Source organism: Nelumbo nucifera, chromosome 3 (genome assembly GCF_055504915.1).
Source record: "Nelumbo nucifera cultivar China Antique chromosome 3, China Antique-T2T, whole genome shotgun sequence".
Classification (NCBI taxonomy): domain Eukaryota; kingdom Viridiplantae; phylum Streptophyta; class Magnoliopsida; order Proteales; family Nelumbonaceae; genus Nelumbo; species Nelumbo nucifera.
Genome location: NC_142651.1, coordinates 109,464,098 through 109,490,396, shown reverse-complemented (window position 1 = coordinate 109,490,396; position 26,299 = coordinate 109,464,098). Strand labels below are relative to the sequence as shown.

The 26,299-nt window shown below is 40.5% G+C and overlaps 1 protein-coding gene across 2 annotated transcripts; it reads left to right on the top strand.

Annotated features, from left to right (window-relative positions):
* The first annotated feature begins 3,481 nt into the window (after positions 1-3,481).
* LOC104607100 (craniofacial development-like protein) lies at positions 3,482-25,956 on the top strand. Of its 2 annotated transcripts, none has more exons than XM_010272615.3 (6): positions 3,482-3,618; positions 3,770-4,032; positions 8,979-9,059; positions 23,601-23,722; positions 23,832-24,014; positions 25,338-25,956. In XM_010272615.3, the coding sequence occupies exons 2-6, from the start codon at positions 3,990-3,992 to the stop codon at positions 25,707-25,709; spliced, it is 801 nt and encodes a 266-aa protein (XP_010270917.1). In that variant the 5' UTR covers positions 3,482-3,618; positions 3,770-3,989; the 3' UTR covers positions 25,710-25,956. The 2 variants fall into 2 exon arrangements, with proteins under 2 accessions (XP_010270917.1, XP_010270920.1); XM_010272618.3 differs by having other exon boundaries at positions 3,507-3,618; positions 3,941-4,032.
* Positions 25,957-26,299: the final 343 nt, after the last annotated feature.

Here is a 26,299-nt window from a genome sequence, read left to right as displayed (position 1 = left end):
TCTTTCTTTTTCTTCCATTGCTCTCTATTACGTGTCTGTGTGCTTTGGGGGGCGGGGTAGCAAGAAATCTTACCTTACATTGTTTATCTTATTCGATACCGCCATGCTCTCTAAATTTCTATGGTTACCAGGGTTCCTCTTGTCTTTCCATTCATTTCTAAAAACTTTAAATTGGCATTTTTGGATGGTGCTACATTCCTCAGGTGAGTGTTTGTTGAGTAGGTGGCTTCTAGGTTTTGAAATTGGATTTTTATTTCTGCTACTTTTGGTTTCAGCAAGGACTTGGGAGCGGTCCGAGCAACACAGATTATAGATTTAGATTTATTTCTGCAACGGCCTTTGATTGTTGAGTTTAGACCCTTGGTTTGTTGTATAAGCGCGCTTTTCCCGTAATGACATGGTTAGTCCAGAAAAAAAGGCGTCAGGATCTCCTGCACAGACCGTTCTAAACAACTTCCAGCAAGCATCACAGTGTTTCACATGTGCAAATGATTTAACCTATGCTCATTTATATAATTATTTTAGAAATTTATTCACCAGCGGTGAGAGGCAAATTAGGTGGAGGATAACAGGGGTCATTTTCTTCATGTTTTCACCGACAAACCTTTTGTTTTCATCAGCACTGCCCTTTTTGTTTCAGGTGACATAGAAATTCTTTCCAATGAGATATATCGTGATTTCAAACAATCCCTTTTAAAAGATTTTTTAAGTGGGTGTTCTGGTAGACTGCCACCACTGTTGCTTCTCCCTATTTCTCCCACTACTATTTGTCATCGGTAACATACCACCACCATAAACTTTTTGATATTCTCAAACCAACATAAAACATTAAAAAAAAAAGAGAAGAGAAAAGAGCCATCTTAATTTGCATTAAAAAAAATAATTTTGTAAAAAGAACAAATAATTCAATATTCACCTCACTATCAAATTGAAATGTTTTTACAAAAAAAATTTTGATTCCATTGTGCCAAATTGTAGATCTACAAGTCTAATCTAATTATTATTTATGAGTTTCGTTTTTATCTCCATCTCCATAAAGAATTCACTAATAGATGAGACACCAATTGAGAAAAATAAGTCTTCAATCAGATGAATTTGGACTACGCTTAAGAGGGAGGGTTGGGAGATGGCGAGACAGTGCAACATCTTTTGGGTGGAGGATAAACTGTTCCTCCTATGGCACTATTACCCGGTGGAGGAGAGGAAATAACTACCAAAACTAGTGGGCAGTATTGAAAAAAGGCAGGTGGTATATGAAAGTTTGCGATTGGATGATCGAATGATTATATGAAAGTTTGCGATTGGATGTTCAAGAACTTGTGTAGGAGGTCGAAACTCAAAAAAGAAGGTCGTGGCATTTTGTAGGATGATGTAGAAATTTCTTCTACACCTCCTGACCTCTCGACGCTTACCATGACGTTGTCATGGCATGAAGGTTTAATAACATAATAGCAGCTAGTTGTCTAAACTAAATTATATGTGGTCGAGTCGTGGTGAGTTAGACGATTGGCAGCATTGGAAGCTTTATTGCGGCATTACAATGGCTAGTCTTTGGCATGAAGGTCTTGTTTAGGAGGCAACATGCCAACATGTACATGTATGCTTTAGGGGGGAAAGTTGGTCAATGGGATTTTGGTTCCCAAATTTTCATTGACCAAGAATCCCATGTTCTGTTTTTTAGGTTTATGTGGGGACCAGGGAAAGCTTATTTTCCTGGGTATCACTTGGGTAAATAACTTTCCCACCTAGGGGGAAAGTTGCTAACACTTGAATGAGACAGAAATGCCCTTTTTAATAATGAATTTTTATGGCTAGAATGGTCGTTGTCTTATTTACATGAGAAATAAAAGAATATGGGTAAATGCACTTACCCGGGTAAGTGTTTCCCAGGAAAAACTTAACCAGGTAACTGCAGTTACCTGGGTAAGTAACTTACCAAAAAACGAACGGGGTCTTAGTGTTGCTGCAGCTGAGGCAGTCTTGTGCCTTGTAGCCAAGGTTTTTAAAATCAAACCAGACAATGAACCATTCAGGGGTCTGGTTTTTAGGTTGAACGGTCCGATTATTTGAACCGAATGGACGACCTGTTCTGACAAAAAATTAAAAAACAACAAAAAACCGTTGGATGGTTTGAACGACTCGACTGCCTGAATCGGCGGTTTATTGACCAAATCAACAGTTTTTGGCTAAAATGATGGTACTGAGGTAAAACGGAACCGGTCAAGTGACCAATTCCCCTTTTTTTTGGTCCGACTATCCGGTCCGGTTTTGAAAACTATGCTTGTAGCTCATGAATTGCTTCTGTCTTCTGAATATGTAACTCGTTAAATTTTGAAACCGTTAACTTGATTTTACGATTTTCCGGTGCTTCCCAGCCAGATTTCAATTTCACTAGTATCTCAGACTCAGAGCAGTGTTGTCACTAAACTAAAACCGTGGCCCCTGGGCTCGTGATGAGGTTGAAGGCAATGTTGGCCTACTGTCTTCAGAAAGCTAAAATCCATTTGATTGGAATGATCGACCGAGACGAGGTCCTCTCTCTCTCTGCCAGGATCACTAAATCCATTTGAAATCCAAAGTTGATCCATTAAAATATTCGTATCACATAACATAACGCCTTAAACTCAATCACATGAGAGCGAAATTCAGATCCAAAAGAGGGTTTCTCATTTTCTCCATTGGGATCTTCTAAAATAAAGCCCATATATAATACTGTTAGGTGTTACCAATCTAACCGTTGTATCTAGGAGGCCAAGATAATGCAGCAGTCAATTTCCTCTATATAAGAAATGATCCTTCTTTAAGAACTATTAGTTTATGAAGGTTCAATAATAAATAATCTAGTAAATTAAATGTAGAATTTGTACTTCCGCATTCTCCATTGTGTTTTTAGAAGGTGATAAAAACATATGGTCAATTCAATCTATATTTACAGATTGAAAGGAGAAGAAACTCACCAGTCAGTTTTAGGCCAAAATACTGGATTGACAAGAATGGAGCTAGACAAACCAAAATACAACATTTGCAACGGATCGGTTAAACTGTGACCCGGACCCATAATAATTATTAACTAGTTTGGTCACACCCCATAAACCAGAACTTATAAAAAATCGATCAAAACTGGTTGACTCACTGGTTTAATAAAAATAATCAGTGAATTGGTCTCGATTTTAGACAACCGCCCAGATCACTTAATGAAAGAATTTTCAAAATGCTAATGGTGAGACTTTAACCTATAACTTTTTATTTATGCATATTGTCTTAAAACCATTAATCCATGAATTTTTCTCTTTCTCGGGTGCTATGATGCTATCCCCGGTCCAGTTATCTGAACATTGTTCAGAAATTCAGAATTGTATTTGGACCGGAAAAAACAAGAAAAAGTGGTTTAAGCAAAAACACGCGCCATAGGCGGGGCGGACGCTTTAAAAACCGTATACGTGCGAACAATATCCACGTGAGACAAAGGGTAAATCGGTAATTGTGTAATAAACTTACCATCCTCACCAAAAACCCTCATTTTCGAACCCTATCTCCAACCGGCAACTGTCGCCGCGTGCAGGAGGTCTGCTGACTCTGATCCATCGTCCTCTCCCGCTGCTGCGTGATTGATCAACGGTGAGTTCTCCATCGCTCACTGCTTTCGTTTTTCTATTATGGCTTCCACGAATCTTACTGCATGCTTTATCCATCTTACTGCTTTCTGTTCTCCATCGTTTCGCTAGCAGGAGGTCTGTATTCTTACTTACGCGCGCTTTTATTTTCATAGACACCAACCGCCAAGTTGCCCTCTCCATTTCGAGTCTTCGCTTTGAGTCTTTGACCTTGTTGGCATTCATATTTTGTTTGGCGAGACGATTTCACTTTAGGTTGTTGTGGTTTCATAATTTGATTCTGGACCGACCTGCGGTGGGGAAGGCGATGATATGCTTCGTTTCAGGTTGTAGTGGTGTTTTGATGATCTGAGTCTGAAAGATCGAGTGTTCCAAATGACGTCCCCTGAAGAAAAAACCGATCCCAAAAATCGTCCAGGTATTTTTTTTTTCCATTTTTTCTTTTTTTCTGCATGAATTTTGTTTCTTTATGAAGAAATTTGAGTTTTGTTGCTTCTTCTCCTTTTTTTGATGATTTATTGATAAAGGATGCAGTTATGTCTATAATTATAGGGAGATGATGTAGCGGAGAACAAAATATCTTTGCGTGTTCTTATTTTGATGGTCTGAAATTGGTCTTATATGCATCTCTTCGTCCATTTTTCTTTTCTTTCTTTTTGTACAATTTTTTTTTGGATCAGTATTCTCTTTGTACAATTCCATCTAAAGCGTGGAACATAGGGTTTGTATTATCCCTTGGTTACATTTCGAATTTTGATTTCCACCCGTTTCTAGGAATTTGGTTTTCTAATCTTCTATTTCTTGCTCTAGTGTTAGGGTTTGGTTTTCTGCGTGGTGAAAGCCTGGTTTCTTACAGGGCCTAGATGCTGATGCTGTTAAAATAGATTCTCTTAGTTTTGAATGTCTAGGTGCTTTGCATCTTATTTCTTGATGAGGGTTTGATACTGCAGTAGCTTGTATAGAAAGTAGTCCAATAGAGTCAGAGCAAAGAGAAAATGACGAATGTGGAAGTGGCTGAAATTCATCATTCCATTAACTGTAATTCTTATCATGAGTTCATTTTTATATGTAGAGAAATAACATCAAATGATCCTTCATAAAAAAGATAGATGTTTACTGAACTTTTTTATTGTTGGTAACTGACCAAGGATTTTATTGAAAAAATGGTTTGAAAAGTTAAAAGGAAAAGGGAGGGTCAGAAACTCCTGCGAAAGAGCAGAAAATGAGAGCTAGCATGCTCCCACTTCATCCCAACACAACAGAACTCCAATACCTAAACAGGTGCACCAGTAAAAGGGGGGAGGGGTAAGGTCCCCAATACAAGTTTTGTCTAAGGTGGCGTTTGATAAATCTGAAATCTGAAAAGTTAAGAAGATATTAACAACGCCTGAAGTCTGAAAAGAGAGATAGGTGCTTTTCGGCTTTTTAGAGACACTGAATAGAGAAGATTGTTTGTGTTGGATCAAACCTTCAGCATCTGAAATTCCCTAATTTTACTAATTTACCCCTAAAACAGACTATTTGGTAATTTTGTGTTCAATTTGTACTGTTTCATAAAAAATAATTTATTAAATTCAAAATAATATAAAAATATGAACAAATTATAAAAAAATAATAATAAAATTGAAAATACATATAAATTTATAAATTAGAAATAAATTATTAAAAGTTAAAATAATAATGAAAATAGTAATGAAGTCCATGAAGCAATAAAAAAAAATTAATAATTAGCAAATTAATATCTTAAAACTACTAAAATATTTAATAATTAATACAAATAAAAATTATGAAATAATAAAAAATAATTTATTAAAATAAGAATAAAATTGGAAAGTACGTATAAGATGACACAGGAGAGGGTGTTAACTGCCACTGCTGAGAGTTGTAGCGGCGGTGGCGGGAAGACTGGGGAGAGAGTCCACAAGCGACTCATCACGGAAGAAGTGCAGATCAATTTCCCTCTTTCCTTTGCGTGGGATTTGAACTTGATCGCATAGGTCGAAGTCGAAGCTGCTGTTGAAGGGATATTGCCGTAACCAGTTTGTGGCGCCTTTGCCATCACGTCGCCGAGAGCAGCATCGACATTCCTAAACTTCCCAACCGAAACGGATCTGTGGATCTGTGAAGCAGAGGATGTAGAGAATGTTGGGGAAGAAGAAGAAGAAGAAGAGAGGGGGAGAGAGAGAAGGGCAGAGGGAGAAGCTTGCACTGCTGGTTCGCCATTGAGTGGAGAAGAAGAAGAGAGAGGGGGAGAGAGAGAAGGGCGGAGGGAGAAGCTTGCACTGCTGGTTCGTCGTCGAGTGGAGAAGAAGAAGAAGAAGAGAGGGGGGAGAGAGAAGGCCAGAGGGAGAATGAGGGGCATAACGAGTATGGGCATTTTTGTCTTTTAACGCGGTTTGAAATGCGTCTGAGTGCGTTAAGTCACTGGCCCACCTCTTACAAGTTCAGATTTGAAAATGCATTTCAGATCATTTTTTTAGACTCAACCCAAACATAGGTGGCGTTTGAAAAGCAACATTTTTCAGACTTCAAAGGTCTGAAAAATGTTATCAAACGCCACCATGTGGTCTAAAAAGTGTTGTCAAACGCCACCTAAGTGCACATTGTCTTGTTAGTGGGTCATCAAGAAAGTTTGCAGATCATAGAACCCAATTGAAGGCTTGATACCTAGATACTTTTACATGCCTATAGTACATATTTCAAACATATGTGCCTAGTTCCTAGAAAGTTTGCAGATCATAGAACCCAATTGAAGGCTATGGTACATATTTCAAACATATGTGCCCAGTTTCAAACATATTTCAAACATATGTGCCCACCTAAGTGCACACTGTCTTGTTAGTGGGTCATCAAGAAAGTTTGCAGATCATAGAACCCAATTGAAGGCTTGATACCTAGAAAGTTTGCAGGTGAGGTGCATTTCAGGGTAGGCGCCTCGCTCAGGTCCTAGGCGCAACCTTTTCAAAAGGCACATGCCTGGTGCACCTAGGCGTGTGCCTGATGTGCCTTGCGCCTCAGCCCAGGCCTGCGCCTTTTGAAAATTTGACGCTTTTTTGCTTTTTTTTGTGTCTAGCGGTTGGGCCAGGGGCAGAGCCCCCGGACCCCCATGCCATGCCCCTTGAGGCAAGTCTAAACAAGTCCACCTATTTGGTAATGTTCATTCATTCATCCTAGTAAAATGTCTTCTTAAAAAGCAATTAAAACTATAAAATCATTATTTTTTGTGTGAGAACTAAGAATTTAAGACCTAACATGGACTTGTTGGGCTTGCCTTGAGGGGCGTGGTACAAAGACGGCTCGTAGAATCAGGAATGTAATATGTTTTACATCACATTAGCTATTTGAAGTAATGCAATTGAGAAAAAAAGAGATTGTGGGTTTTATTTGCTTGAAAGTGTTTTATATATTTGATTTTATTTTTAAATTCTCATTTGAATATGTTTTACATGTTATATTTATGTATTTTAATATTAGATAATAAGTTTTTTAAAACATTTATTTTAAAATTAATGTTTATATTTTTATTAATATTATGTTTTATAACTTTTTTATTTTTTTTGCAATTTTGCATTTTTGCGCCTTGCGCAAATTGACCCCTGCACCTTTTTTGCGCCTTGCGCTTTTAAAACATTGTATGTACATAATATGGCCATATGCCATGGACACATCTAAAGTATACATTTTATATCATAGACACTCTTAAAATATGTGAAATGGTATAGTTGAACAAACCATGCTATATAAAAACCATGTACATTGGAAGCTTAGTTAAATTTGGAAACAACAACAAGTATTACATGGCGAATGTTCTAGCAAAACAGGGTGCAAACAGACATACATTATATTTATGTTTGATGGAAGTTTTAGGGAAATTAACTTGGAGAGCAGTGTCAGGGGGTTTTTTGGAAGGTTCCGGTGTGGAAGAAAATAGTCTGGAATTTCCTCTATTACAGTTTGCAGATGATTCAGTTTATTCTGCAATGCATCCCGAGAACAGATTAACCTAGAATGGTTTTCCTGAGTAACCCTTCAGTCATGTATTTCTTTCCTTAGAGCCAGTCAATTGACCTAATTGATCAACTCTGTATCTCTCTATTTTGAGTTTTGATGGTCCAATCATCTAGTCTCGTCCAAGTTTGACAATATTGTTATACCAGTCAAGATTGTTATTTATAAAGTGACCGGAATACACTCTTTGATTATTTTCCATTGTTGTAAAACCAAAAGCGAAGGTCTGGAGTGTAGTGTTGTTACCAGTGTTTTAAAGGGCGTGGGAGGCGTACGCCTGGAGGCGCGCCTCCAGGTGAGGTGCTCCCAAAACGCCTTGAGGCGTATGCCAGAGGCATTGACACCTCTGAGGCGTGCTAGAGGCGTATGCCTCATGCACATCTTATATAAGAAGACAGAAAAAAAGAAAAAAGAAAAAAAAAAGGAAAGGAAAGGAAAGGAAAAGAAAGGGAAGGGAAAGAAAAAGAAAGAGAAGAAAAAAAGAGAAAAGGAAAGAAAAGAAAAGGAAAGGGAAGGGAAGAAAAGATAAGGGGGAAGAAAGTGCGTACGCCTCATGTGCCTCATGCACATCTTATTCATCTTTATTCTTCTTAATATAAAAGATTTTTATTAAAAATAAAGAAAAAATGAGATCTCTTCATCCTCCTCCTAACCCCCTCCTCTTAAGGAGGCTTATGCATCCTTGTGTTTGGGAGGCTTATGCCTCTTGCGTTCTGAACTACGCCTCACGCCTCTAGGTAGTGGAACACCTCACGTCATGCCTCCGCGTTTTAGAACATTGGTTGTTACCCAACAGGCTTTCCGAGCTTTTTCTTTATTTTTAAAACCTGAATTTGAGCATTGAAAAATCTTTTTAAAAGGCTTCTTAATCTCTCCTCCAAAAATCTTTAGATGTAAACATAATTCTTGTATTTTATTCTCTATTTTGGGGTATCACCATTGCTTGTGGTTCTGTCATGGATTAAATCATTTGGTCATGGTTCCTAACAAAGTCAAGCGAGTATGCCATTTAAGGCTTATTGAAATTATTATAACAATAGAGACCCATATAGGTGAAAGTTCAGCATTTCTGAGTTCCATCACTTATTTTACTTGGCCTGGATCTCTGTTATTGTGAGATCATATCAGCAATTCAAGTTCCAACTTTTTCAACCCTAACTTTGGCAAAATGCATTGTTGCACTGAGTGGCACATATGGTAGTTAAAATGAAATATTGTTTTTGTTTTTGCTTACAACCTTCCTGACATGGAGGAACTGAAGTGCATGAATAGTTTGTTATAAGACTAAATATTTTAATGTGCATCCAATTTCTACATTGGACGGCCCATTCTGACATTGTGTTGTATGTAATGTAGGAAAAGAAAATGGGGTACCAAGTGAATCTGTCCAAGAAGTTACTTCTGTTCCCAATCCAAAGGCAGAACTTGAAGAAATTGGTGAGCGTATCAATATTTTTTCCTTTTAAATATTTCATATATTCAAAAATAAAAATTAAGTTCATTAAGATGTGGTTTATTGGCTGACTTCAAGGTGTTCACATTTATACTTGTTGTATCCACTGTCCACTTTATTGGCTTGCTTCAAAGCATTTATGTTTATTGTTTTTTTTTTTTTTTTGATCAGCAAAAAAACTTTCATTAATAACAGAGAAATTAAGTTAGAATAGATAAAGATTGCAGAGGAATAAACTGCAATCTCCAGCAATCAGTTACAATTCTGCCCAATACAATGAAGATCTATTTGCCCCTTGTTTTGCTAGGGTATCCGCCATCCCATTTGCATCCCATTTGACCCAACCAAACTGAGAGTTGAACTTCCTTGCAAGTATTTATGTTTATTGTTATTTAATATCTTTGTATTTGGCATCAGCAACATCCCAATGTTGTTGCAACATGCATGTCTGGCTGTACGTTGTAGCACATCTAGTTTTAATTTGTTTTTGAAAATTCAGAATTTGATTCTATTTAAAGGAGCTGATGTTGTGTTCTCTTTTGCCCTACTCAACTTAATTCAGCCTTGATCTTAACTATTCGTGGTTGGCTACAGGAAATTTTTCTTGCTATTATGCTCTATTAGAAGTCATCCTTTCTACTACATTTTAAATTCTTAGATCATTTCTTACTACTTCATTTGATATCTTCATTGGTCTTCTCCATCTAGCAACTTCGTGTTGTTAGTGCTGTCATTAATCACCTAGATGCATGGTCCAACGATCTCAATCGTCTTTCCCTCATATTTTGACCTAGTGGAGCTACACCTAAGACTTCTAGAATGTGTTTGTTTCTAAATCCATCCTTTCTACTCTTAGCACTCATCTACCTCAACTACCTCATTTCAGCTATACTATTTTTTTTGGACAAGTTTCTTGATTGTTGAGCACTTTTTTTCACTGTTTATTATTATCCTCATCCCTAAAAATGAAGATGGATCGTCTTTTTCATTTATTGTTGTGGTTATAGTTTGTTATAACTCATAAATTAGCCATACTACTTGAGTAGGGTTGTCAATGGGTCAGGTTTGACCTTAGACCTGAAGGAACCAAACAACTAGTGCAATTATATAGGGCCTATCTATGCATTATGTGTCCTGATTAATTGTTCCAAGCTGCTTAAGGCCCTAACCAATTAGATATATAAATTATATATTATTTATATATTATCATGTAACAAAGATATCCCCTATATGATACCTTTCTTTCTCATGATGTAGCTTACATCATTATTATATTATAATGTCTAAATGCGTTAATTTAAGAAATGAATAGGTTTATTGTCAAATTACAAATTACAAGTACCACTTAGGTCTTTATGTGGTTTGGTATTGGTTCTAAACATTTATTTATTGGTTCGGGACTAATTCTACCTTGATCTGAACCAGGCCTATGTTGGAAATATGATTTCCATGCAATGCTTTCAAAATTGTAATTATATATTAAATAATAGAGAAATTTGAAGCAAATCGAATTGTAAATCGTATCATAAATCGTAAGATTATTTCTGTTTTATTCAAACTTGTTAAACAATTAAATGTAGACATATTAAAGGGGTAAATATATATAAGAAAGTGGTTTTACCCTATTTTTAATCAATATATGCATATATTTACCTAAAAGCTAAAACAGTAAAGTTTGCTGCTTATAAAATAGAAGTCTAAGATGATATAATCAAGTTTGAATTGAAAGTCAAATAAATCCACATTTCCACATACAGTGGCTCTTTAGCCTACATATGATGGAAAATAAATTCAATGTCTAGTCTTAAATAACATAAATAAATCATTTCTAGTAAGAGGATTAAAACAAGTCTCCCTTGACAAAATTAAATATGAACAAAAAAGACAAAATAGAAAACTAATTCTTAATTGAATTTAGTTGAATTGTAGGAATCATATAAATCGTAAGATTTATGAATCAAATCATAAGATTCTTGCAGAAAAGTATTCAAACATAAGGTTTGAATGAAAACCTTGGGATTCATGATTCAAATTGTGAATCATATTGTATATCATAAGATTTTGAAAACATTGTTTCCATGCGCTCATTTAAAGCCAGATTTGTCATTGTGTTGTTTCTTTTTATTAGTAAAAGTGAGACTTTTATTTAAGAGGCATTCTTATTACAGTTACTCTTATGTATGTGGAAGGTCCTTAGGTAATATTATATGTCATTTAGGTGGTAAGTGGGACTACTTATCACGGCTCATGGGAGATCTAAATGACCTAGTTCCTTATAAATCTGATAGGCTGAAACATCAAGGGTGAGCTTGGGCTACATACTTATATGGTTGGCTCATGGATAGTGTAGGTGGGGAGGTAAGGCAACAGTAAGGGTCTACCTGAAAGACGGTAGATGACTTCGGAAGGAAGGAAGAAGGAAGGTTGCAGGAAAGCTTTGATGGAAGTTGTAATGGAGGTTGGGGACACAGTCCAGCAGAGCTTATGTGCGGCAAGGGTAATGTACACATATGGAGAGCCTTAAGTGGGAAAGTTTGTTATTTGATTAAATTTGGGACAAAGAGGTTATGAGTAGGCTTTCATGATGTCTCACTATGGAGATCTGGGTTCCCGCCCTTCTTGTGATCTGCATGTGAGCACGACTGCACGGGTTCAACTATAGATCTGCTTCTAGAAGCCTTTCATGCCTTAAGACATTTGTCTGAAACCTTAGTGTGCTGGTTCGTCATTGCAGTCTTTTTGTGTGTTATGTTGCCATGCTGCAGTGCTTGAGCAATGTGTTGTCACAGGCCTTTATAAGTGCGTTATACTATTTTTCTGTGGCAACGTTACGTCATCACAGCAGAGAGGGCTGCCATGATGATGTCTCTAAAGTAGATCCAGTTGTGTTCTGTGTTGAGGCAACAGTTCAATACATCTCATCGTGAGTTTGTTTGCTTCTTGTTGTGATTTGAGACTTGAGTGGGCTGCACTGTAGTGGTTTTCAGGATGTGGTAGCTGTGACTGGGTATTTTTTAGCGCAGTTTCCTTGTTGTTTAAGTGTGGCAGCTTGGGTTTGCCAGTGCAATGTGAGTGCGTTGTGGTAACTTTACTTGAGTGTCTTCAATGCAATCTCTATAGGGCCTGAATCCATGTATTTACAAATAGTTTTCATAAGAGGGTGTTGTGAAATCTTAGTGGAGAAATTAATCATTGATGTAGAAGGGGATAAGGAGTTCAGTGCCAAGGGAGGGAGGAGAAAAGGGGTATTGTAGGGAGGTCGTTGGTTAGGGTTATCTGTTTAAGGTTCTTAATGAAAATCATCAGTTGGAATGTGAGGGGTTTAGGAGGTGCAACAAAAAGGAGATCTATTTAGGAGCTTCTTAGAAACAAAAAACCAGATATTCTTCTAATTCAAGAAACTAAGATTTACGAGTTGGGTAGAAGATGGTTTAGAAGCTTTGGGGGTGAAAGAGATGTAAGTTGGAGTTTTCTTCCTTCTTGGGGTGCTTCTAGGGGCATTATAACTACTTGCAAGGATGAAGTGGTTCAATGTTCGGAGGAATTAATTGGAAACGTCACTGTGTTAGTCAAGCTGAAAAATGTTCAGGATGGTTTTGGTTGGGTTCTAACAAGTGTTTATGGGCCTAATTCTTATAGGGATAGGAACTTGATGTGGGAAGAGTTAGCAGATATTAGGGGTTTATGGGATGGGCCGTGGTGTGTTGGAGGTGATTTTAATGTAATTCAATCTATTGAAGAAATGACCAATACAAGTGTTGAGGGCCCGGGAATAGGATCTCGTTAGGGGTCGGTCCACGGGGAAAACCTCCTGTTTTCCCTTGTTCCTTCCTGCTCGTGATGAACCTATCTTGGCACCTTCGGTGATTTGTCCAAGAGATCACCAACTCTCCTAACTCACTCTTGACTGAATAATTTGATATCTCATTCAATAATGGGGTCTCCTTAAATAGGAGATTACAAGAGTCCTAATCAAAGGGAGTCTCCTTGCTGAATAGGGAGACTTCCAGTTTTATCTTGCTAAGGATAAGATAAGCTAATCCTAATCTGATAAGCTACTAACAAGATAAGATAAGCTAAGCTGATCCTAATCTGATAAGCTATTAACAAGATAAGATAAGAGATAAGAACAATAAGATAAGAACAAGCAAAATGAGCTAATCTAATCTAGATAAGGCTGCTGTTGCCGAACTGGGTAGGATGAGCATCACTGAATCCTTGCTGCTGCTGGCGGTGGGCCCGGGGCCTGTTGCTGCCGGCGGCGATGGTACGTCTTCTCGATGAAGGCGTCCATAACATTACTCCCCTCCTGGACTACGAGCTTGTCCTCAAGCTCGAAAGCTGGATATGTGGCTTGGAACTCTGCCAATGGGATCCATCTAGCTTTTGTTGGTGGTAGATCACACCATTCCACCAAGACTTCAAGGATTCCACGATTAAAACGAGAGCGGGTGACAGTTTTAGGCTGGGGGACCAGTTTGCCATCTTTCAAGGGTGGCAGGGAGGGAACTTGGTCCGGGGGAACACCCGTAAATGGTTTCAGCAAGGAGATGTGGAAGACATCATGAATTCGGCTAGTCTCTGGCAATTCTAGCTGGTAGGCCACACTGCCAATCCGTCGTAGAACCTTGTAGGGCCCATAGTACTTAGGGGCCAGCTTCGGGGCAGCCTTGTGGCGCAAGGAGCGCTGCCGGTAGGGCTGGAGCTTCAACCAAACAAATTGTCCTGGATCGAACGATAGTTCCCGGTGGTGCTTATCATAGTGGAGCTTCATGCGGAGCTGGGCCTGCTGTAAGCGAATGCGGACGTCGGCGAGGAGGGCATCGCGGTCCTGTAAGGAGTGATCGATTGCGTCCAAGCGAGTAGATCCAGGCTCGTAGGACAGCAAGCGGGGAGGATCCCTGCCGTAAACGACGCGAAAGGGAGTCATGCCGAGGGAGGAATGGTAGGCTGTGTTGTAGCAGTACTCGGCCCAAGGAAGCCATTCCAACCACCGTCGAGGTTGATCGCCTACGAAACAGCGGAGATACATCTCGATAGTGCGGTTAACCACTTCCGTCTGACCGTCGGTTTGTGGCCGATAAGCTGATGAGTAGGCCAGGGTGGTGCCGTGTAGTCGAAATAACTCTTTCCAGAAGGCACTAGTGAAGACCGGGTCTCTATCGCTGACGATGGATTCCGGCAACCCATGTAAGCAAAAGATATGTGTAAAGAAGGCGAGGGAAACCGAAGTGGCACTGTACGGGTGTGATAGAGGAATGAAGTGCGCGTATTTAGAGAAGCGGTCGACTACCACAAAGAGAACTGATTTGCCCCCTACCTTGGGAAGTCCCTCAATGAAGTCCATGGAGATGTCGGCCCAGATCTGCGATGGGATGGAAAGGGGCTGAAGGAGGCCTGCCGGGTGTAGGTTTTCCCATTTGTGCTATTGGCATGTGGAGCAATTCTGGACAAAATCTCGAATAGAAGTCTTCATACCTCGCCAATGGAATTCAGTCCGGACGCGATATAGTGTTTTTTGAATGCCCTCGTGGGTGGAGTTATGGATGCTGGTGATGATGGTGGGAATCAACGGGCAATCTACTGGAAGATGGACTCGTCCCTTATACAGTACCAACTCGTCGTGAAGTGACCAATCGGGGTCGGCCGTGCCGGTCTGGATCTTCTGCAGTAAGAGCGACTATTCTGGGGACTATGGTGCTGCCTTCTTAATGTCGTCAAACAGAGAGATCCGAGGTTGGGAAATGCTACATAGAACCATCACGTCTTCTTCTTGCCTAGATAAGGCATCAGCTGCGCGATTAGAGGATCCCGCCTTATATTCCACCCGGAAGTCAAACCCGAGCAGTTTGCTAACCCAATGCTGCTGAGGGGAAGTGGTGAGACGCTGCTCTAACAGGTATTTGAGGCTGTAATGATCAATTTTGACGATGAACGACTGCCCCCACAAATACGACCTCCAGTGCTGGATGGCTCGGGCAAGGCCGATTAGTGCTGGAAGCTTCAGATGCTCGGGCAAGGCCGATTAGACCTCCAGTGCTGGAAGCTTCAGATGCCGGTCAGCCAATCTGCGGCTGAAGAAAGCGATCGGGTGCCCTTGCTGTTGTAGTACGGCCCCGATACCCACTCCGAAAGCATCGCACTCGACTGTAAATTCGAGGGCGAAATTAGGTAATTGCAGGACAGGGGTTGAAGACAGTGCAGTTCGCAGTGACAGAAAAGCTTCATCAGCTGCGTCGTCCCACCGGAAGGAGTTTCTCTTCAACATGTTGGTTAACGGGGCTGCCAACACTCCATAGTTCTGTACAAATTTGCGGTAGTAACCCGTTAAACCAAGGAACCCGCGTAAGGCCTTGGCGGATTGAGGTTTGGGCCATTCTGTTATAGCCTGAATCTTGGAACTATCAACTGTTACACCCTGCCCATGGATGATGTGGCCGAGGTAAAGAACCTGTCGCTCCCCGAAGGAGCACTTGGACTGTTTCAGGAATAAGCTGTGTTGGCGTAGGAGTACGAAAACGGTCCTCAGATGGTGGACATGCTCTACCCATGATTTGCTGTAAACGAGGATATCATCAAAGAAAACTAAAACAAATTTGCGCAGATGGGGCTGGAATACCTCATTCATTAGTGACTGAAATGTAGATGGTGCATTGGAGAGTCCGAATGGCATGACTAAAAATTCGAAGTGGCCATGGTGGGTGCGAAAAGCAGTCTTCTTCACGTCACCGGGAGCCATGCGAACTTGGAAATATCCGGACCTGAGGTCCAACTTAGAGAAATACTGGGCACCATGCAACTCGTTCAGCAGTTCGTCAACAACGGGAATAGGGAACTTATCTTTGATCGTCCGGTCATTGAGTTCTCTATAGTCAACACAGAACCTCCACGTTCCATCCTGCTTCGCCACCAACAGAACCGGCGAAGAGAAGGGGGAGTGACTTTTGCGTATGATCCCTTGGTTCAGCATCGCTGTACATTGTTTTTCTATCTCATCCTTCTGTAAGTGAGGGTAGCGATAAGGCCTGACAACGACTGGTGCTGAACCCGCCACCAAAGGAATACGATGGTCGCAAGCTCGGGAAGGGGGAAGGCCCTTTGGTTCCTGGAACAGATCTGAAAACTCGGCGAGAAGTTTTTCCATGGCTGCCGGTTCTGTTTGGAGTGCATGAACCTGCGGTGTCTTTTCTTTAACCCTGCAACCATGCCATGAAACTTGCTTGCCATTCAGGTGGAAGGTCATGGTGAGTGCGTTGAAGTCCCACAAAATCGGGCCTAGGGTAATTAACCATTTGACCCCAAGAACAATATCGAACCCATCCAATGAGAGTACAAATAAATCAACAAGAATTAGTTCAGAATTGACCTGTACTGGGACGTCCTTACAAATCCCTGGACTGTGAACTTTTTCACCATTTGCGACGGCTACCTGTAGTCGCGGCCGGAGTTCCATTGGTAGTTTTAACTGCAGGGCTGCATGTTCACTTATGAAGTTGTGTGCGCTCCCTGAATCGACGAGAATGCGCACCGGCTGACCTGCGATCTGTGCCTGTAACTGCATGGTCTGAGAGGTTTTAATACCGGTGATCGCATGGAGAGAGATCTCTGGTTCGAATGTGACGGGTTCCCCTTCCTCCTCCTATTGCTCATCTATGAGAAGGCAAAAAAGCCTCTTGCATCTATGTCCTCCCGAGTAGAGGTCATCACAGTTGAAACATTGACCTCTCGCTCGGCGCTCTGCCATTTCTGCCCTGGTCAAGCGCTTGATGGGAGGAGTGACCATGTTACTGCCTGTACTTGTCACTGCTCTAGAGGTGGTGGTCGTGGGAGGCTTCATTTCCCGGCTGGTAGCAGAAGAGGGGGTCGTTGCTGCTGGTCTTGGGGGCACCCACGAGTTCGGTGGACGACCCACATTAAAAATTCTACGGCTGAGCTGCAGCTTGCGCTCAAATGTGCGGGCTAAGTTCATGGCTGTGACCAAATTTGGGGGATTCTGCATCTCGACATCCACTCGCAGGGGTTCTGCTAACCCTGCTGTGAACATATCGACTTGCTGGTCTGGTCGCACGGAGGATGCCCTCGCGAGGAGGGTTTGGAACTTTCGCTGGTATTCAGCAACTGTTCCGGTCTGTTTAAGGTTAATTAGCTCGCCCAGTGGGTTGTTGGTCAATGGGGGTCCGAACTGAAGAAGGCAATAGGATTTAAACTAGGGCCAACTGAGCCCGGGTTCTTCTTGCTCTAACCGATAAAACCAAAGCTGTGCTTCTTCTGTTAAATGAAAGGCGGCTAGGCTTACCTTGTCCTGGTCATTTGTCCGTTGATTCTGGAAGAACTGCTCGTAGCGATACAGCCAGCCTAGGGGGTCTCCGTTGCCGTTGTATGATGGGAACTCCAGCCTGCTGTACTTGGGGATGATGGTTGCTCCATGGTCGACGGACTGTTGTTCGCCGGAAGACTCTGGCAGATCTGGCCGGCGGTCGTTAGCTGCTGTCCCTCCGTCAGAGTTCTTTTCCCTGCTGGAAAGAAACATCTCCATTAGTCGTCGCAGTTCTTGCACTTCACCTTTGATCTCATGAACTTCGGAGCTGGTTTCCACGAGTTGGTGCTCGAGGTCGTGGACCCTGGAAGGTAGCTGCTCCAGATCTCCCATGACGCCTTGCTCTGATACCAAGTTGTTGAGGGCCCGGGAATAGGACTGAGTTTGGTTAGTGGAAGGACTGAGTTTGGAGCCATTTAATGATTCTCAGGTTTGGTTTTTGGAAAAAAGCTTTAAGGAAGATGAGATCAAGGAGGCAATTTTTGCTATGGACAGGTCTAAGGCTCTAGGCCCGGATGGATTTACAATGGCCTTTTATCAGGATTGTTGGGAGATAATCAAATTGGATTTGCTTTGAGTGTTCAGAGAGTTCTAGAGAAAGGGCTAAAGTCAGTCCAGGAATGAATGCCACCTTTATTACCTTGGTGCCCAGAAGGGCTAATTGTTCTCATCCCAAGGATTGCAGACTTATCAGCTTGGTTACTAGCATCTATAAAATAATCACCAAGGTTTTGTCTCTGAGGATCAAGAAATCTCTTCCTTTGATCATCTCTCATCATCAAGGTGCCTTCATCCAGGATAAACAAATTGTGGATCAAATCTTCATTGCTAATGAGTGTGTGGAGGCCCAAAGAAGATGTAAGGAAAAGGGTGTGGCATTTAAGTTGGATCTTTTGAAAGCTTATAATCTAGTGGATTGAGAGTTCTTAATTAAAATCATGAGATCTTGTGGTTTTGGGGGCTTGTGGTGTAAGTGGATTAAAGGTTGTCTGCAAACTAGTCACTTCTCAATGATTGTGAATGGGTCAGAGGTGGATTTTTTTGAAGCTATTAGAGGGCTTAGACAAGGTGATCCCCTTTCCCCCTTCCTCTTTCCAATCTTGGTGGCAGAAGTTCTAAGTAAGCTGATTACCAGAGCCAACTGAATGCAGTTTATTAAAGGATGGGAGGTGGGTAGAAATAGAGTGATGGTCTCCCGCCTCCAGTTTGCAGATGGCATTTTGATTTTTTGTGATGGGGAAGTTAGGAATGGAGTGGAAAATCTTAAGTTTCTGGTGAGTTTCTTTGAAGGAATGTTTAACCTAAAGATCAATTTGTATAGTGCAGTGGTTGGTTTAAATATCGGGGATGAGGAGCTGGGCTCATTTGCAGAGATGCTAGGGTGTGACCTTCAAATTATTTAGGATTGCACCCTGGTGGCAATTTAAGGTCTATAAGCATCTGGACTCTAGTTGTTGAGAGACTGGAGGAAAGATTAGCTGGGTGGAAAGGGAAGTAAATTTCTCTAGGAGGAAGAATCACTCTGATAAAATCAACTTTGGCCAACCTCCCTATCTACTACATGTCTGTCTTTAGGATGCCTCAAGCAGTTGTGGTAAGGGTGGAAAAGTTAACGAGAGACTTTCTGTGGGAACTGGGAGATAGTAAAAAGGATCTGGTGAAATGGGAAAAGGTGGTTAAAAGGAAAGAGGAGGGGGGTTGGGTATAGGTAATATCAGTAGGAAAAACCTCGCTCTTCTTAGTAAGTGGTTGTGGCGTTTCCCCTCTAGAGAATGACAGATTGTGACATAAAGTGGTCTCAAGTATTCATGGGATGGGTATGAATGGATGGGATGCTGGCATTCTGCAAAGAGCTAACCTTTCTACATTGTGGAAAGCTATTCATGGTATATTGCCCCAATTCCTTGAGAATATTAAGTATGATTTGGCTTCTGGTAATAGGATAAGATTTTGGGAAGATGTGTGGGTTGGGGATGTTCCCTTGAAAGATCTGTTGCCTTTGTTGTTTGCTCTCTCTAACCTAACGCTATGTAATGAAGGGAAAAATGCAGGGAAACCTATACACGATTTGTTAAGGTTTCCCTTCCTTTCCTTTCTTTTCCCTACTTTTTCCTTCAAACCAAACATAGCCTAAAGGAGAAACATGTGTCTGATTTCTTTGAGTTTCCCTCCTCCTCTCATGGGGGGGGGGGTGGAATTTGGGGTTTGTGAGAAACCTTCGAGAGTCTGAAGTTCCTTCTGTTTCAATCCTTTTAAATATTTTGGATGGCCTTGTCCTTGATGGGTTAGGGGAAGATAGTAGGGTGTGGTCTCTCAATCCCTCTGGGTCTTTTAATTGTAAATCCTTTTTTCTGCTCATGTCCACCCCCATTCCCCTTTCCTTTCCTGTGAAAGAAATTTGGAATGCCCCCATCCCCCCAAAAGTTAGTGCCCTTTGTTGGGAAATTTATCTTGGGTGCATCAACACTTGCAATATGCTACAAAAGAAAAAAAAAATATGCTTTCCATCTTTTGTATGGTGAATGGTGGGAATGCTTTCCATCTTTAAATTTCATGTCCCTTTGCTTGTATTTGGGAATGGGTTTGCTCTCTTTTTGGTTGCAGGTGGATCCCCTCTGATAGCTTGGAAGGTCTCTTTAGTCCCTCTTTTCTGTGGTGCACGACAAGAAGAGGCAGAATCCTTTGGAAGTCTGCAAGGTCTGCGGTGGTGTGGTCAGTTTGGGAGGGAAAGGAACCTAAGGATCTTTGAAGAGAGAGAAAGAAATAAGGAGGCACTAGTGGAGATTGCTACAGTAAGAGCTGCGCATTGGGTGAAAACTCTAAAAGCTTTATCGGACTTCTCTATGGATGACTTTTTCCAGAACTGGAGGTCTAGTGCCCTATCCTCCTCTAGGAAACAAAAGGTCTCGGAGACCTGGAGTCCCCCAAGTGGAGGGTGGATGAAGCTGAATTTTGATGGAAGGAGCTGTGCTGCTGTGGTAATTTAGGGCTTTCCGGTATTGGTGGAGTGTCCAGAGATGAGACTGGGAATATATGTGGCTTGTATTCAGGTCCTATTGATCAAGGTGATTCAGTTAGATCTGAATTCTTGGCATTGTTGGGGTGCAAAAAGCCAAGGATATGGGAATAACTAGGCTGATTCTTGAAGGGGACTCTAAAATTGTTGTTGGATGGTTGAAAAAAGGAGAAGGGGTTCAATGGAAATTCAGAAATGACCTCAGAAGATTCAAGATAATCTCAAGAGACACGCAAATCCATATTTAATGGGTTAGGAGGTCTGCGAATGGGTTGGCTAAGCAAGGAACTCATCGACAGCAGTTGTTTTGGACTCAATGTTAATTGTGTGTGGGTCTTTGGCCTAACAACTTCTTGTTGTACTTTTTTGTTCCTTGATCCTAATAAAATTTTCCTGAGTTTCCAATAAAAAAAAAGATATCTTAGTCATTGGAGTGGGACTGCAGACTACCATGTGGGTGTATATTAGGATACACATTGATTTGATCTTGTTGAGTTGATTCACTGAAAGATTTGTCATTTTTAGTTGCATGATTCACTCAGATGCAAAGTCTTTATGACCTTGTACTTGAGGAGTTCTCAGGTTATAGATTCATGATCAATTACTTTGATATATCATAGGTGAGGTTACTAAGGGATGTGGCTGAAGTACTCCATATGTTGGGTGGTTGAGAGTGGGTTTTGGGAATGCCCAGCAAAGGATCTACACCCTCAGTCCCTCAGAAAAGAAGTGTCAATGTTAAGAAGTTGAGTGAATTAGGACTCTGGCAGATGAACCCATAGTGAGACTTGTACTCCTATATAAGTTCTAGTATAACCCCAGGATGAGTATCAGAACTTGGAGGACTCCTAGTTGAATTGGGACTCTTAGGGAGGAATCCTAGTTGCACTAAGACTCCAGTATTCTGGTTAGATAACTTTGCAACGAATATGGGAAAAGTTCTTATGGCACTAGGACTTTCAAAATAGTATCCCAGAAAGTATCTTATGTAGGGCCATAAGTTGGGTAAAATCCTTGGATATGTTTTCCACCTACACTTTCGATGACACAAGGAGAAATTGGGAACAACTAGCTTAAAGTTCCACAATCAGAAGCAAGCCGGTGGTGGATTGGAAGCCTCCTGATGCAGGCGTCATTAAACTAAATTTTGATGGTAGTAGTTTGGGCAACCCAGGGCCATCTGGAATAGGGGGTCTTTAGAAATGATGAGGGTCAGATTGTAGCTCTATTTTCTGGTCCTATAGGGTGGGGAGACTCTGTGAATGCAGAACTCCAAGCTGTGTTACAAGGAGCAGAATATGCAAGAGAGTTGGCAGTGGAGCATTTAATGATTGAAGGTGATTCCAAATTGGTTATTGGATGGCTAAAAGAACCAGAGACGGCAGCCTGGCCGTACAGGGGGTCTTTGAGAAGATTTAAGTGGCTGACTTCAAATATTTCAGTCACAGTTCAATGGGAAGAAGATCGGCAAATGGGCTGGCAGACCTTCTAGCTAAACAAGGAGTACATAGGAATCAGCTCTTTTGGGCTCAATTGTAAGCTTTATGTAGTTTGGAGGCTGCACCTCGCGCCTCTTTGTGGGGAACTGTATGATGATAACTTGGTTCTTTATTTAATAAAATTTTCTTTATCATTATCTATCAAAAAAAAAAAAAGTTTTAGTGAAGGGTCCGAATCAGTTCTTGTTGACAGAAGGGAGGAAAATATGGAGAGGTTGGAAGGAGAGGAGTGGAAGAGGATTAGAAAATCCTAAGGCTGCAAGTGATGAGGAGGATAGTATGGGGGAGGAGCTGGAAAAGAATGGCTTGATAAATATGCAGAGGAAAGGGAAGAAAATGAAGAGATTTTAGTAAATGAAACAAGGGTCTACCAGAGGAGAAAATGCAGAATGGCTCCTTTAGAGGATGGATCGGAAATAGAAAAAAAATGATGAAGATTAGGTCGTGCTAGATGAGATTCATGAAGTTGAAAGAACAGACGATTTGGAAACGGTGATCAGCAAAGAGGTGGTGGTAAGTAAAAGGCTGGAATTATTCTTCTTGGGTGGAGAGGATTTTGCTAGAAAAGCTTTCTTGGATGTGGAAGATGATCCAGGTGGGCTTTCGAAGGCCAGTAAGGACATAACTAAGTGCAGAGGTTCCTACTCTGGGGGGGGGATGACAGATTTCAGAGAGGAGCAAAATCTTGGCAATATAAGGGAGGTTGTTTGACAGCAGAGCAAGTGTTTGAGAAGAACACAGTCTTGGAGCTTGAAAGGGTGAATGAGAGTAATGGAGATAAAAGGATCGGTGAGGGTCATACTAATGCAGTTAAAAGATTTAGGCATAAAAATTCAACAGATCTGTGCCAGTTTTGAAGGTGTTTGCTAGATTGAAAGGGGGTCTATTTGGGGTTGGAATCAACAAGAGTGTCAAGAAGACAAAAAGAATTGTAAAGAAAAAGCAAGAGAATCCTAACGCTGCTGTTGCAGGTTTGGGGTGAGCGAATTTTGTTTTCTTTTGGGTTGGAGACTAAGTTTGAGTGGTCTGTCAGGTTGGGTCTCAAGTGTTGGGTTGGTTTGTTGTTCAATTTGGTTTTTGCAATGGGAGTGGTGTGCTTGAGGTTTAATAGGATGAGGTTATTTTGTTGCTGTTTGTGGTGATTTCCTATCACCGTTTGTATTTCTCTCTTTCTTCTTTCTTAATTTATCTTTAAAAAAAATCCTAGGGCTAATCTTTAAGTATCCTGATTAGACTGGGATTTTCAATTTTACCCGGATGGTTTCTGTTTTGAAAGAGTTTTGAAGCAGGATAAGTATTCTATAATATTTATACATATTTATTTTGAAAAATGCTTTCAAAATCGATCTCTTAGAGGTGTCCCAGTGCTATTAGAACTCTTGGCTAAATTCCTTGTGATGGTGATTTGTTCAGATAGTGATTGTTGCTTCCCAATCATATTTAAACATTGTTGTATAAGACTTATCATTTCACTTTGCATGAAAGGACGTATGTGATAATTTTCAGAACTTAATTGCAATGTATTGTTGGACTTCTTTGTGATTTTAGAATGTCTTTTTAATTGTGCAGCATTAAATTCTAAATTTTCTGCAAAACATTTCTAGGTGTACAATCAAATTGTGCTGAGTAAGCTTACTATGTATTATTGATAAAAAAAGAAATAAGCTTACTATGGATTAATCTCATGTTCCAGAAAGGAAAGCCCGGGTCAATGCTGCATGGGAGCAAATGAATAAGGGGCTATCAGTTAAAATTCCCAAATCATTTCCACCGCAGCCGTCAGGTGTGAAGATGATGCCACAGAAGGCCTCTCCTGTAAGGAAATTGTCCTCTTATTATGGTTACTATCTGAATATCTGTTAGAAATGAATGTTGAAATAATAGTTTGCTGGGGTATTATTTTAACCTTGATCATGTTTTATAGAATTGGATGACTGCTCTGGGCCTAGCACCTAAAAAAGATGCATCATCAGGGAAAGATGTTCAACAGAAGAAACCTAGTGTTTTACAGAATGGCACAAATGAAGAAGCAAAAAAGATCGCTGCTGCTGCTTTAGCTGCAGTTAAGGACGCTGCGGCTGCAGCTGCAGGCAGGGGGAAGGTAGAGGTAAACACCAGACTCTTAACTTGGAATTATAATGATCTTAATTTCAAATTATTTAGTTTCTTTATGACATAAATGGCCAAATTTGCACATCACTGTTATGATTAAATTTAAAGTTAAGATTGCATTATGATTCAAGGGTGGATAAGAAAAATTGACATTTCAAAAATATGGCCAATTTAAATGATCATTGATTTAAGTTCCAACATTTGGACAAATTTTTCAAAATTTGTTTCTAATTTTTTTACCAGAATGATATTGACATTGAATGCAAGGTCTAAAACCTTGTTGCACATTGAAATTGTCTGACAAAAATTTTATCTTGCCAAAATTTATGGTGATGACGAGCCTCCCTAGAAATTGATGCTACAAAAGAAGTAAAACCATGTCACCTATAGTTCCCGTCTGATTAACAGCAATGGTTTTACTAGTTTTTCAATTGGTTCCCATATTATTGGAGGTGGTCACAATTTAGACTATGTATACACGCAAATGGTTTTACATCAAATAGATTTTGAATCTGTTAAGACTTTTTCATGCTACATCTTTTTAACTGCAAGACTATGTACACTTCATGGTGTACAAGCAATCAGTGCAACAATGGAGAACCTATCGTACACTGGTTACTTGTACATCTGTACTGTATCAAACAACTTATGGTCCATCCACGTGATCTACATCTTTTTAACTGCAAGACTATTTTAATACATTGATTTTCAAGCCTATGCTAATTGACTTCTAGATGAAAAAAATACTGTAAATTGCCCTTTCTATTATAATATCATGTTTTTTGCTAAATAGTTGTTACAAGCATGTTATTAGTTATGGAAAACCTGTTAATCTGGGCTTGGACTTGTAACCTCGAGAATTAGGGTCAGCAAACAATGAGTATGACCACATTAATTTAGGCTGTGTTTGGTTTAAAGGAAAAAATAGGGAAAGGAAGCCACCTTTCCCTACCTTTTCCTTCAAACCAAACATAGCCTCGAGGTTTCTTACAGGAATGGTTAATATGCTTTCCCATTTGGGAACATATGAGATATCAGCAGGTGTAAATTTATCAATGCCTTCCCAACTGGATTGTTGGCTTGTTGCAGAGAAGAGATAATGTTAACATATTGGTTGAAATATATGGATTTTGTTTGCTCCAAATTATTGGGATATGGCTTTCTTGGGCTCAGTATATATGCATCTTTCAATTGTAGTCTACAAATATTTAGTGGTTTGCATGCATCTACCAAGTCGCCATGCTTGTGTATGATCTACCAATTCATCTAGAAACACAAAGTGTAACAATTTTCCATCAACTTTTGATCGATGAAACAGATCACCGAAGTTCGAGAATTTGCAGGTGAAGAGATTGAGGTGAAGAAACTTATTGATGCTAACTCAAAGGAAGCAGCTGAAAAGGCGAAAGCTCCGGTTGGACCACCATCTGCTGTTGATGCTGTTCTTGAACAAATAAAAAAGAAACCAAAGCTCAGCGTGCTTGACAAAACAAAAAAGGATTGGGGAGAATTCAAGGAAGAGAACAAGGGGTTGGAAGAGGAGTTGGATGCCTACAAGAAGAGCTCGAACCAGTATCTTGAGAAGGTTTCCTTCTTGCAGAGGACGGACCTACGGGAATTTGAACGGGAAAGGGATGCACGTCTAGCTTTACAGTCGAAGAGAAAGCCAGATATGAGAGAAGAACCATAGCCAGCCAAGCCTCTTAGTTCGCTTTCTGATCGTACAGCCGTAACTAATGATGAAAGGAAAGGAAAGCCGTAGTAGGGAGTTGGAGAAAGAGCCCTTGTGTTGTGGATGGGACTGCACTGTTCATGTTCTATAATGGGGGTATGGGGAAGCATACCATAAAATTGTTTTCAAATTATTTTGTTCCCTTCTTGCAATTCATTATTAACGATCAGAGGAATGAAATGAGAGGGAATCAGGGAATTGTTCATCTTGGTCCTCGGTCTTGCTCTTTAGTTCTACTTTTTACTTTGCGTTGAACATGTTTCATTTTCAATGGTGCAGTTCGTGCACCACAAATTTTCCCTTTTGTGAAACTCTCAGACTGTAAGAGGTTTGAGACTGCCAAATAAGCGTATGGATTATGGATAAAGACTTAACAAAGCGCTTTCTTTGTGAAAGGACGACTTTGGATTTTGGATTGGGCGGAATTTCTTCTTGTCCCAAACTCGCAATCCAAATATAGTTAAAAGGAACGAAGAAAAGAAATTACGCTGAAGGATGCAAATAGCGTCTCTTTGTCCCATTCGAATCTCAAATTCAGTGAATTATAT